The sequence below is a fragment of the Plasmodium sp. gorilla clade G2 genome (genome assembly GCF_900097015.1).
Source record: "Plasmodium sp. gorilla clade G2 genome assembly, chromosome: 11".
Lineage (NCBI taxonomy): Eukaryota > Apicomplexa > Aconoidasida > Haemosporida > Plasmodiidae > Plasmodium > Plasmodium adleri (nom. inval.).
This window is the reverse complement of record NC_041703.1, coordinates 42,501-56,636: the sequence shown is the minus strand read 5'-3', so window position 1 is coordinate 56,636 and position 14,136 is coordinate 42,501. Positions and strand designations below refer to the sequence as shown.

Sequence of the window (14,136 nt, the reverse complement as noted above, 5' to 3'; positions counted from 1 at the left end):
GTGATATATATATAAATATATATATATTATATAAAAAAAAAAAAAAAAATATAATGCATATATAGCAATATAATAATATTATATAGATATATATATTTTTATATTTATATAATGCTATTATATATATACAATAATAATATAGTTGTAGAATAATCTCTATATTTATAATAAATAGAAATAAAATAATATTTGAATAAATTTAAAAAATAAAAAAAAGGCTATACGTTTATAATAAAATAAATAACCTAATAAAATTGAATGTTTATCTATTATATCATGTTTTATTTATTATTATATAAATATATCTTTTTTTAAATATTCAACGTGTTTTATTTAATTATGAATATATATTAAGAAAATAAAATAGTTGGGTTTGGTAGTAAAAAAAACAAGTTGTTTTTTTTTTATTTCTTTAAAAACTAATATGCTTTTCTCTTCTGTATTTATTAAATAAATAATTATGTGATATTATAATATTTATTATAAACATATAATTTAAACTTAAAATATAATTTTAAAAATATAATAACAAAAAAAAAGGTTATTTTTTTTAAGTTAGCATTAAAAAGTTATTTTAATTGATGTTCTTATTTTTATTTTAATAACAAAAACAAAAAAAAAAAAAAATAAAATAAATTTTAATTTTATAAAAAAAAAATTTTTTTAATTTTAAATTTATTTTTTTTAAAATAAAATTTTTTTTAAAATCTTAAAAAAAAAAAAAATTAATTTTTGAAAAAAAATTATTTTTAAAAATTTTTAAATATTTTTATTTTCTTGAATAAAAAATACTTTTTTTTTCTTTTTTAAAAAATTTTTTAAACTTTTTAAAACTTTTTTAAAAAAATCTTATTTTTAAACCCTTTCCCCGCAAAACTTTTCTTTTAAAAAGTAAGTTTTTTTTTTTTTTTTTATTCTATATATAGAATTTATATAAAAACTTTTATATAGAACAAAAATATAAAAGAAAATAAAATATTTTTATATTTATGAAAAGTAACTCTTATATATATATTTATATATAATAATTTATTGTGGAAAAAAAAAAAAAAAAAAATATAGAATAAAGATTATATACCCGAAAAGATTAATAATATTTTTTATAAAAAGAAATACATACATATATATTATATATTATATATATAAATTTTTTTTTTTTTTTTTTTTTTTTTATTGTAGTCTTATCAAAATGAAAATCACAAAGATCTTTTATTTCTTCGCCGCCTTATTGGCCTTAAACTTCATTGCCCCAAACTACTTTAACGGATATGTAGAAGCAAAAAAACCCTTAACACCAGCTGAAAAGAAAAAGAGAAACCAACAAATTATGTTAATCTCTGGTATTACCTCAGCTTTAGCAGTTCTCATTGGTGCCGGTGTAGGTCTTGGAATCCACTACAAAAACAAAAATAACGGTGATGAAAAGAAAGATAAAGCTGGAGCAAAAACCACAACCGCCGCCCCAAAAAACTAAATTAACAACTAATTGAAACTACCAAAAATATTATAGAGCAGATATAAAAAAAAAAAAAAAAAAAAAAAAAAAAGAGAGGAAATATATGGTATAATATATATAAATTCAGAAATACTAACACAAAAAAAATAGGGAACTTTTTATTGTAATAAAAATAATAAATATTATTTTATATTACAATATATAGAAGATAATAGAGGGGGGGAATATATACAAGAGAAGAGGAACTTATAATATTATTTATAAATTCTGTTGACCTTTTTTCCCCTTATTTCAAAGAATACATATATTTATTTACAAATATTATAATTTATTTTTATTATTAGCAAGGATTTGTTAGGAATTTTATTTTATTTAGTTTTGTTTCTTTGTGAGTGAGTGAATTATAATATGTATATTATTAGATATTATATATGAATATTATTCCATTAACCGAGAAATATTTAAAGTCCGCAGAAATATAAAAAGAATATATATTTTTATAGTACGAGTACTTTTTTTAATTATTCTTTATTCTATTCTATTTTTTATATTTTTTGTATATAAATATATTTATATATATATATATTACATATATTTTATATTTATATATTTATATATATTTTTTATTGCATATTTTTATATTTCCTTTGAAACTATTTGTACCATATATATATATATTTTTTCATAATTCAAAATATTGTGTACCTTTAAATATGTATTATATATACATATATATAATATATATTATTACATACTAATTGAACAAACTAGAAAACACACATATGATAATTTAAGAAGAAAGATAAAAATCGACTGAAATTTATAATAGTAGAAGAAAGAAAAAATATATTTCTATATTAAAAAGAGAATTAAATTAATAAAATATATAATATTTTATTTAGACATATTTAGAATATTTCTACATAAAATTATATATGTTTAAATTCCAAAAAAAAAAAAAAAATTTCTTTTTTTTTTGTCCAAAAAATATATGATGATACGTTCTAAAATTACTCCTGCCTCTGTACAATTGGTTTAAGTGAATGTTTTTTTTTTTTCTCTCTATGTTTACATCTGAATTAATATAATATATATATACATTTATATATATTGTGTTTATTTATATTGGTTCATTTTATTGCTAACACAAATAGTTCAATATTTAAATCACAATATATTGAACTCTATAAAACTGTAGAAAATTTCATGTTTATATATTATTTTATATATGAAGCATAAATATAAAAATGATTTAACCATTAATATTTTTTACAACCATATTATATAGCAATAGAAGAGGATATAATAATTATATTATAGAAAATTTTTAAATTAAAAAATATTAAAATTAATAAGTGCATATTATATAAATACTGGGCCTTATATATAAAAGAATTTTTTTTTCATATAAAAGAAATGTTCATTATATATATAGTATAAAATATTATACGTAAAATGAATAGTGAAGTATATAAATATATAATATATATCAACATATAAATAAATGTAGAATGTATGGTATAGCAATAAATAATATATATTAAATATTTTATGTCTTTAAATAATGCTATATAATTTTGTTCAATGGATGAACAGAATATTATGATAGACGGGTTATTTATTAAGAAGATGATATGTAAGGAATCATAATTTTTAAATATATTAATAATATATTATAAGAGTGAGAATATATTTTTTTAAGAAATAAAATTTATTAATTAAAATACATGTATATAATATATATATATATATGAATTATATGTTTTGTTATAATTTATATATATTATAATGTTTTAAGGTTCAGTAATTGATATATTTTATATTTTATAGATATTTTATTTATGATTAAATATTTTGTTATTTAAGATATAAACAAAACACAGGTTATATTATATAACATATGTTTTTAATTTTTCATTTTATTAATTTATATATTTTTTTATATTATGTATGGAATCCATTTGAATCTTAAAAATATATTTGTTAGATTATTCTTGACGTTTTTATTTAATGATTTTTCTTTTTTTTTTTTTAATATAATTTATTTAATAATATAGAAATATATGTAAATCAGGTTTTCGTACAAAAACAAAAATTTGAATGTCTTTTTTCTTAGAAAATTAAAAAAGTTCTTAAGTTAAAAAAAATAAATTATATTATATATATATATATATATTATTTATAATTATGGTATGAAATGTATATAAATATATAAAAATTAAAAAAGAAGAAGAAAAGTAAAACACATGCTCTATAAAGTTGACTTCAAAGATTTCATTTACTTTTTTATTAATTTATAAACCTATACAATAATATGTATATTGTACAAATAGGTTATATATATTTTCTTTTTCTTTTTTTTTATATATACACGAAAAGTTCATGAAAATAATAAAAATAAATATAAAATAATTTCTTTTAATTAAAAAAAAAAAAAAAAAAAAAAAAAAAAAAAATAAATATATATATATATATAAATATATATATATATTTATTTGTCATAATATATAATTCTTTATTATTTAGATTCATCTATATTTCTTTGCCACCATTTGTTTATATTATATAGGTACACACCCACTATTGCTTTTGTTATTGATTAAAAAAACAAATTAATATCTCTTTTTAAAAAATATGATCATATTTTATTTATGCTGCAGTTTTCTTTACTACTTGTCTTATTATCTTTTTTTTGGGAGCTTTTTGTTTTGAGAAGTGAACTCCTAAACCTATACTAGCACCAAGAAGTACTGCTATACCTGATGCAATAGCAGAGTACATCATATATTTTTGGTTTCTCTTTTTAATTTCTGCAGGTGTTAGTTTTTTCTTTGCTTCAACATATCCATTATGTTCATTATTAGGGGCAATAAAATTCAAGGCAAACATGAAAAAAACGAAATATAAGATCTTTGTGACTTTCATTTTGGTAGAACTATAAAATTATTAAAAAAAAATTAAAAATGAAATAATATAGAATTAATATATATATGTAATAAATATATATTTTAATATATAACATTATATATGTAGAATTTATAATTTTAGAGATGCATAAGGAATGATATATATATATATATATGTATGTATGTTTTTTTTGTTTAATTATTTATTAATTTTTTTTTATACCTTTGATTTTATTATGCTTGTATTTATAAAGGGTTGTAAAATAAGATTTAAGTTTTTTTTTTTTTTTTTTTTGTAAAAAAAATTAGTAATAATATAATATTAATAAAAATTTTTTTTTTTTTTTATATTTTTAATTTATTTTTTAAGAAATATAAAATATATATAAAATTTTTATAATTTTTTTTTAATATTTAAAAAAGGTAAAAAAAAAACAAATTAAAAAAATAAAAATTTTTTTCAAAATTAAAATTTTTTAATATATTATTTTTTTTTTAATATAAATAATATTTATAATATAATTTTATTTTTATATTATATATATATATATATATATATATTTTTTTTTTTATTATTTTTATATTTTATAGGCTTTTATTTTTTAAAAAAGATATTGTTTTAATATTTTTATTTATATCTATATTTTATTTTTTTTATATATTTATATATCTATATAGAAAATATGTTTTTCAAGAGTTTAGATTTAGTCCATAAATATTTTTAAAATTATTATTTATTACATATAAGAGAGTTATAGATATATATATTATATGTATATATTTTTAATATATTATTATAAATTAATAATATTTATTTTTTAGATAATACTAAAAATATTATTAATAAATATTAATTATAGATATCTATATTTATTATATAAATATTGTTTGCATTTAATTCAAATAAACAAAAAATAACTTTATAAAAAAAATATTTTTTATAATATTATGTATATATATATATAATAAAAAGCAGTATAAATATATTTATTCTTTTTTATATTGTATAGCTTTTGTAACGGATTAAAATATAGAACAATACTAATATATAAAATATATAAATAAAGTTAAAAAAAAAAAAAAAAAAAAAAAAAGATATAATATATTTTTATATGTAATATATATAATATTATATATTTATTATATATAATAATTAAATATATATAGTAATTTTTCCTTTTTAATTATTTATATATTTATTAATAAATATATATATCCTAAATATATAAGCTATCGCTTTTATTCATTTTATTTCTTTTTCTTTTTTTTTATATTATTATATAATATATAATATTTTATATATCATGGATGTATAATAATTTTTATATTATATTTATTACTTATTAATTTTTGTTACTCTATTATATTTATATGTATTATTATATAAATATATTTTTATTTATTTATTATCTATTAAAATAGAATTAAACATTTTTATATATATTTTAAAAGCGCATGGAAAGGGGTTTTGTTGTGTATTTTTAAAGTTGGCATATTTAATTATATATTATTATTTATATAAAAATAAAAATCTCTATTATTAAAAGGATTTCACAATTCCTTTTTATTTTTTTTATATGAGAAAAAGGGAAATAAAATTTTATAATGTTTAAGTATATTTTATGAAGGTGAAATAAATATTATAATTTTAAATTTATGTTCAATATATTGTAGTAGTCTTTATTTTGTTAATTTTATTTTATTAAAAAATATTTTGTGAAAAAAAAAAAAAAAAGAAATATATAGAACAAAGCTATTATTGATAAGTTTAATTCTTATATTATTCTATTTATATATAATATTTATAATATATTATATAATATATTTTTAGATATATTAAGTGGAATAATAATTTAAAATTTTATAAATAAAAAAAAATATATATATATATATATAATAATTATTATTGTAAAACTTTATATTTAATCCAAAAATAAAATTTTTATTTTTTTAAAAAATAGATGTCATATAATATTATAATAATAAAAAGTTAAATGAGAAAAAAAAAAAAAAAAAATATACTTAAAGTATATTTTATATAAATTACACTTATTTAAGGATATTTTTTTCAGATATATTATAAAATATAAAAAAAGAATATATTTAGCTTCACATTATATTAAAAATATAAATACAAAATTTTTATAAAGTAATTATTATATATATATATATATGTATAATGTTCTATGATTCCCTATTAAATATATGAATGAGAAATATATAGAACAAAGCTATGATTGATAAGTTTAATTCTTATATTATTCTATTTATATATAATATTTATAATATAATATATTATATAATATATTTTTAGATATATTAAGTGGAATAATTATTTAAAATTTTATAAAAATATATATATATATATATATATATATATAATTATTATTATTATTGTAAAACTTTATATTTAATCCAAAAATAAAATTTTTATTTTTTTAAAAAATAGATGTCATATAATATTATTATAATAAAAAGTTAAATGAGAAAAAAAAAAAAAAAAAATATACTTAAAGTATATTTTATATAAATTACACTTATTTAAGGATATTTTTTCAGATATATTATAAAATATAAAAAAAGAATATATTTAGCTTCACATTATATTAAGAATATAAATACAAAATTTTTATAAAGTAATTATTATTATATATATATATATATATATATATGTATAATGTTGTATGATTCCCTATTAAATATATGAATGAATATCTTTAAATTTTTGTTCATAGTTTGTGTTTATGTTGTAAAGTTTAAAGTAAAATATATATATATATATATATTTTATATTGTTAAAATATAAAATGTTATATAAAAATGTAAACAATATTTTTATAACAGCAGTGATTATTTAAATGTTTCAAAAATAAGAGTAATAAAAAATAATTTCCAAGATTATGTAAAAGATATATAAATGTAATATAAAAAATAAATTTACTTGTTTATATTTAATATGGTTGTTAAATAAAGGTATATAGGTTTTTTTTTTTTTGCTTTATGTTGAACAAAGAAAAAAAAAATATATATATAATAATAATAGTAAATACACATTTCTCCTATAAAGTTTGTTATGTATTTTTTTTGTGCGAATTATATACGAAAATGTATTAAACGTAATAAAATGAAAAATATTGATATATTAAGTATATATTTATATCCAGAATGAAAAAAAAAAAAAAATATGAATCTTTTGAATTTTAAAAAATGATGACTTGTTAAGATTAATATAAATATAATATAAAAAATAAATTTACTTGTTTATATTTAATATGGTTGTTAAATAAAGGTATATAGGTTTTTTTTCTTTTCTTTGTTCAACATAAAGCAAAAAAAAATATATATATATAATAATAATAGTAAATACACATCTCTCCTATAAAGTTTGTTATGTATTTTTTTTGTGCGAATTATATACGAAAATGTATTAAACGTAATAAAATGAAAAATATTGATATATTAAATATATATTTATATCCAGAATGAAAAAAAAAAAAAAAAAAAATATGAATCTTTTGAATTTTAAAAAATGATGACTTGTTAAGATTATATATTGAATTATATTTTGTTGAATATATAAATTAATATACAAAAATTTATGTGTAAAATGTTTTATATTATTAAGTATTTTGGAAAATATAATTAATATATATTTACATATTTGCGATATATGTATTTTTTATATATAGGTTTTAAGGTATGTTAAAAAAATGTTTATTTTATTTATTTTTCATACTTTTCCCATTTTAATACTATTCATTTTAAAAAATTAATTAAATATTACATGTGTAAAGGAAATAATTACCATATTTTTTGTATAATCAAATATGAAATAACATACATTGTAAGATTACGGTGTCCTTTTTTTTTTTTTTTTTTTTTTAAAAATGCATTTTGTACGACATATGTATTCTATAATATTTTTGCCAAGCTTATTAAGGAAATGAAAAAATTGAGTACACGAATTTTTTAATTAATTTATATGAATTTATAATTAATTAAAAATAAAAAAAAAAAAATATATATATATATATATATATAATATAATAATTATGTTATATTCTTTATATTTTAATATTATTTTATATATATATTTTGGAAAATATTTATCTCCTTTTTAAATAAATGGATAAATTATATTGAAACAATTTTATTTCAAAAATTATTTTATTATTATAAGGATTGGTTTTTTATATTTTTTCTATTTTTTGAAAAAATTAATATATATGGTATTTCGATAAAAATAAAAGGAATAAGATATATAAATATAAATTTATATTTATTTTAATATTTTAGTCTTGTGTTTAATAATTTATAAGTATTTTTTTCGTAATGTGTATGTATTTCACTTGATGATGATTGAAGATAAAATATATTTTTTCTCATTTCGAAAAAAATTATAAATATATATATATATATATATTTAATTATTTAATAATTACAAAAAAATAAAAATATGTTGTTAAAATATAAATGTAGATTGCCACATGTTAATATTATGTTTTTATTTTAATATTAAGGAATGTAGGATATTATTGTATCGTATTTTCCTTTTATTTATATATTTTATACATTATTAATATATATATATATATATAATATATACATATATGAACATATATACAACTTTTTTTTTTTTTTTTTTTTTTTTTTTTTTTTTTTTTTTTTTTTTTTGAAATATGACAAAGTATAGTAATTTACATATGGATACAATATTTTACAGAAACATAAAATGTATATTCGTATTATTTGGTATTTTTTTACCTTTTTTAAATTTGAAAAATATTTCTAAGGAATATATGAACATATCAAATAAGAAATATTTTATTTTGAAGTGTTTTAGTGTGTTTTTATTTATATGTTTTTTGAATAATCTTAAAGAGGTAAATATAGAGAGTATTTACATATATATATATATATATATATATATATATATATATATATGTGCGTGTAAATAAAATTTTAATTGTTTAAATGCTCTATATGTTGTTTTATTTTTTTTTGCAGTCTAAAACAACACAGTATTTGAATAGAAGAAGTATTCATAATGGAGAATTAGAAATATATATACATAGGTTATTATGTGAAGTGGAAATTTTAGGTAATTATCATAATAGTCCAGTTTATGAAGATTTATCAGAAGGTATTGAATCGGATGAAGAAGAAATTGATAATGATAATACACCACTTTTTAATAAGTTTGATGTGAAGGATTTTAGGAATACTCCTTATCGTTTTGGTAATATTCATAAAAAGAAAAATCGTTTTCTTAAATGTCTTACAAGTCTTGATAGAAGAGTTGAATTAGAAATTATGTATATAATGAAAAGTAATAATGAAAGTAACTACTTTATGTTAAAAAAAGAACCTAAAATGAGAAAAATTAAAAGATATTTTGAAAAATATAAAGTACTTTCACCTATACTTATCGGAATTATTATTGCAATAATTATTGTTTGTAAATCAGCAAATGGTACATTGGCACTAATACCTATAGGTTTAGTTATTGTATATATTATTTATTTATGGAAAAAATACAAGAAATGCAAATATATTAGTGATTCGTTTGCTACATATACAGTACCTAATATTTTTGAGTAATTTAAGTAATACCAATGATAGTACATTATATGAAAATTCTTTAATTGATTTTTTAACAAAATATTAAAAAGATTTTTCGAATATATATATATATGTTATATGTATATTTATTTATTAATTAATATATTTATATCCATTTTTAAGAAATATCTAATGAATATGAATCAAAATTTAAATTTATTTATTTAAATAATATTTGACCTTTTTTATTTTATTTTATTTTTTGGGGGATTTGTTGAAATTATGTTTTATTTTGTTATATGTTTTTTCTTCGAGCAAAGAAAAAATAAAAATATGTATATATATATATATATATATATAATATATATATATTCTTTAAAAATGAATAAATAATTGTTAACATTTCAAAAAATATATATATTTATCTTTTATTTTAATATATTATTGAGTTTATTCTTTTATATATATTATTTTATAAAAAATAATATGTTGACCTTAAGCATTAACTTTAACTCATATAAAAAATAATAAAAGAAAATATATAGAAACAATATTTAATTAAGTATAAATAATTACGAAATACCTGAATTTCCATTTTTCATTAATTCCAATATTATTTTATAGAAACAAGAATATATTCTCCATTAAATATTATAAAAAAAAAAAAAAAGAAAGAAAAGAAAAGAAAAGAAAATGTAATCAAAAATTTTTAAATAATAAGAAATGTAAAATTATAAAACAATTTGTGGATAATAATAATAATTTTTATTTTTAATATATTTAAATTAAAAAAAAAATATATATATATTTATATAATATATATATTTTGCATATATTAATTTAAAATAAATAAAATGTATATATTTTTCCTTGTAAAAAAAAAAAAAAATGAGGGACATACAATATATTTTTTTTTTTTTTTTTTTTTTTTTTTTTTTTTTTTTTTTTTTTTTCTATAAATATATGTACGTATTGGTTTTACGTACTCTTATATGAAATCTTATTTATTTATTAAATTTGAAAAAGGAAAAAAGAAGTATTTATATTTTTAATTTTTTTTATTCTTTCATTATAAAATGTTATAAATGGAACATATGGAAAAATTGGGTACACAGTAAATAAAATAAAAGCAAAAGGTGTACACAAAAAAAAAAAAAAAAATAATATAATAACGCATATTATATATTTCTGTACTCTTAAAAAATTAAGAAAATAATAATAAAAAAAAAAAAAGGAATACCATTTTAAAAGAAAAAAAAGTATGTTCTTTTAACGTACAAAGTTTTTGGAATACTTTAAAATTATGAATCTTCCAAAAAAAAAAAAAAAAATTATTTTTTATTATAATATATATATTTTAAGGTTACCTTTATGTATTGATATATTTCTTTTGATAGTCAACATATTTATTTATAAAAATTAAAAGCAAATTAATAATTATTTTTAATTTAAAATTAATTAAAATTTGATGAGTAAAAATAATGTTATATATGATAATATAATAATATTTTATATATAAAATTAATAGTCTTATGGTTTTTTTTTATAAATTCGTAAATATAGAGTTCATATATATATATATATATAAATATATTATTGAAAGTATTTAATTAATTCAGGTATGATTTTTATATATATTACAATTCTTTGAATATTATATTTTAATATATATATATATAAAGGATAGTACATATATGTATATGATTAAACATAATTAAATAATTTCCATAGTAGAATGTTCCATATTTTTATTGAGAATATTTCCTTTATTATAATGTTATATATATAATTATATAAATATCTTTTCATAATATATTATACTGTTCGAGAAAATATTATAAATAATTTATATATGCTATAAGAATATACATATATATGCGCACATATATATGTATCATATTGTATATATTTATGTATCTTATGTTCTATTTTTGTTTAGAAATATTTTGCTAATTTAAAGTATATATATATATATATATTATAAAGGAGTTTATATAAGTATATACAGCTGTTGATAATAAAAATTGACACAAATATATATATATTATAAGTATTAACTTTGTATGAATATATAATTATATATTTACAAAATAGTATGTTTTAATCCTATATTATTATCATCTTATTTGGAAATTAAATATTTTATTTATTTTATATTTTTTTGATAAATATAGAAATAATTAAAAAAAAGGAAAGATATTTTATATAATATATAATAAGACAGAGGAATAATCCCACTTTATATGAATATATTAAAATTATCAAGAAAAAAAAAAATTTACATTGGATAATCATTTTAAATAAGATAAATTTTAATATATTAGAACCTAGTATGACACAAATAAGTTTAGACCCTATACCTGTTAGAAGTTGTCTCAAATATTTCTGGAATCCCAAAATGACGATTTTGCATAATAAGAAGAAAGCATTTTATATGTCATTGTTTCAAAGATATATATATGTTTTTACTGCTTTTGTTGTTTTTATGCTTTCATTTGTAATAAAAATAGAAAAGAAAAAAAAATAAATGAAACCTTTTAAATATAAAGAATTTATTTTATGTCTTTTGTAGTAACATATATATATATATATATATTTATATTTATATTTATATTTTATCATTCATGTTATTTTTTTTTTTTTTTGCAGAATGTACTTTGTATTGAAGAAAATTCATATGCAAGAGATATATTAGACAAGAGATTTTTTAGAAATCTGTATGAAGATGAGTTACTAAGGAAGGATTCAAACAAAACTAACAATACAGAAAATCGAAGTGAATCAAAGGTATTTCATTTGAGTGATATAATAACTCAAGTGCTAAATGATTCTGGTATGAATAGAAGCAATGTTAGAAGTACTAATAAGGTTGATGTCATTTTTGATAAGAAAGGTACAAAATCTGATATATATGAAAATATAGAAACACCAAAAGATCCTAGTGAAAAAGTAATATATTCTGTCGAGATATATAGAAAGCAAGTTAGTGATTCTAATAGTGTTGGTAGTAAGATGAAAGCTGAAGAACAAATGAATAACCTTTTTGTAGATAAGATAAAAGAAAATGAAAAAGAGGATATTACTGGTAAATTAGGAGTAAGGAGAGGATTAAATTTTTATGATAATGAAAAGGAAATAGAAAATGAGAAGAAGGAATCAAAATTTGTAAATAACCTGAAGAGTGAAAACTTTGAAGAGTCTACAAGAGTTAATATAAGAAGAAGGCCAAGTGAAATAAATCATGATATATCTAAAAGAAAAGATGAAAAAGAGAATGTTAGTGCAAAAGTTTCAAACATTGAAAAAGAAAAATTAGATATTGAAGAAACCAAAAAGGATGAGAATATAGGATTAGAAAAAAGAACACCCAATATTAGTAATACTAAAACCAAAAAGGTAAGAATAAAAGAAATTGAAAAAGAAGAAATAAAAAGCATACCAAAAAATATTGATAATAATAAAAAATCAAACGTTGTTGAAGAAAAACAAGTTAAGACTGAAGAAATAAATAAAAAAGAAATTAATTATGAAGAAATAAAAGAAAAAGAAAAAGAAGGTGTTGATTTTTTAAATGAATCTTTATTTGTTTATCCAAATGATGGTGATAGTATAAATATAGAAAATATGTTAAAACATATTATGGAATATGATAATTCAGAAAAGAAAATGGATGATCCGAGTAAAGATGAAAATAATAATGAATTATTTGATTTATTAAATAGTACTTTCCAGGATAATGTTTATAATATATTTAAATTACATGAAATATTGTGTTGTGATTTGACGAACGTTTCTATATGGAAGGAATATGAATTAGATTTATATGATGTAAAAGAAAATGGTTTGTATACTAATGATAAGGATATCGAACTAAATGAAAATATCTTGTCTTTAAATTCTAAAAAAAATGATATGAGTACGTTAAGGGATTTATGGAATCAAATAAATAGAAATGAAGAGAAAAAAATTTCATTTTTAATATATCATTTAAATTTACTTTATACGAATTTAAAAAATAAATATGATGTATCTGTTTACCAATCATCTAATGAATTGAATAATACTTATCATAAGTTTCTGACCCATAAGAGTTATATAAAATCATACGTTAAGGGAATTTTTAATGAATGGATTAAAAATAGTAATATGGATATTGAAGAATATAGAATTCTTATAATCGCATGTAGATTAATATGGAGAAAATTAAAGAAA

At 15.4% G+C, this 14,136-nt stretch overlaps 4 protein-coding genes across 4 annotated transcripts in view; 3 read left to right on the top strand and 1 right to left on the bottom strand.

Annotated features, from left to right (window-relative positions):
• Window positions 1-1,189: 1,189 nt before the first annotated feature.
• PADL01_1101000 (early transcribed membrane protein 11.2) lies at window positions 1,190-1,474 on the top strand (the record flags this gene model as incomplete). Its single annotated transcript, XM_028682462.1, has 1 exon — window positions 1,190-1,474. One exon carries the CDS (start codon window positions 1,190-1,192, stop codon window positions 1,472-1,474), a length of 285 nt encoding a protein of 94 aa, XP_028538737.1.
• Window positions 1,475-4,105: 2,631 nt separating this feature from the next.
• PADL01_1100900 (early transcribed membrane protein 11.1) lies at window positions 4,106-4,381 on the bottom strand (the record flags this gene model as incomplete). Its single annotated transcript, XM_028682461.1, has 1 exon — window positions 4,106-4,381. The coding sequence occupies one exon, from the start codon at window positions 4,379-4,381 to the stop codon at window positions 4,106-4,108; it is 276 nt and encodes a 91-aa protein (XP_028538736.1).
• A 4,660-nt stretch (window positions 4,382-9,041) lies between these two features.
• Window positions 9,042-9,963, top strand: PADL01_1100800 (Plasmodium exported protein, unknown function; the record flags this gene model as incomplete). The annotated part of the gene is made up of 2 exons (XM_028682460.1): window positions 9,042-9,245; window positions 9,370-9,963. 2 exons carry the CDS (start codon window positions 9,042-9,044, stop codon window positions 9,961-9,963), a joined length of 798 nt encoding a protein of 265 aa, XP_028538735.1.
• Window positions 9,964-12,256: 2,293 nt separating this feature from the next.
• Window positions 12,257-14,136, top strand: part of PADL01_1100700 (Plasmodium exported protein (PHISTb), unknown function) — a gene marked incomplete at both ends in the record, with an annotated part of 2,096 nt that continues 216 nt past the window's right edge. The window contains 2 exons of the mRNA XM_028682458.1: window positions 12,257-12,421; window positions 12,574-14,136. The exon at window positions 12,574-14,136 is cut by the window's right edge and continues 216 nt beyond it. Of these exons, the coding sequence (XP_028538734.1) occupies window positions 12,257-12,421; window positions 12,574-14,136 (1,728 nt within the window). The remainder of the gene's footprint in view (window positions 12,422-12,573) is intronic.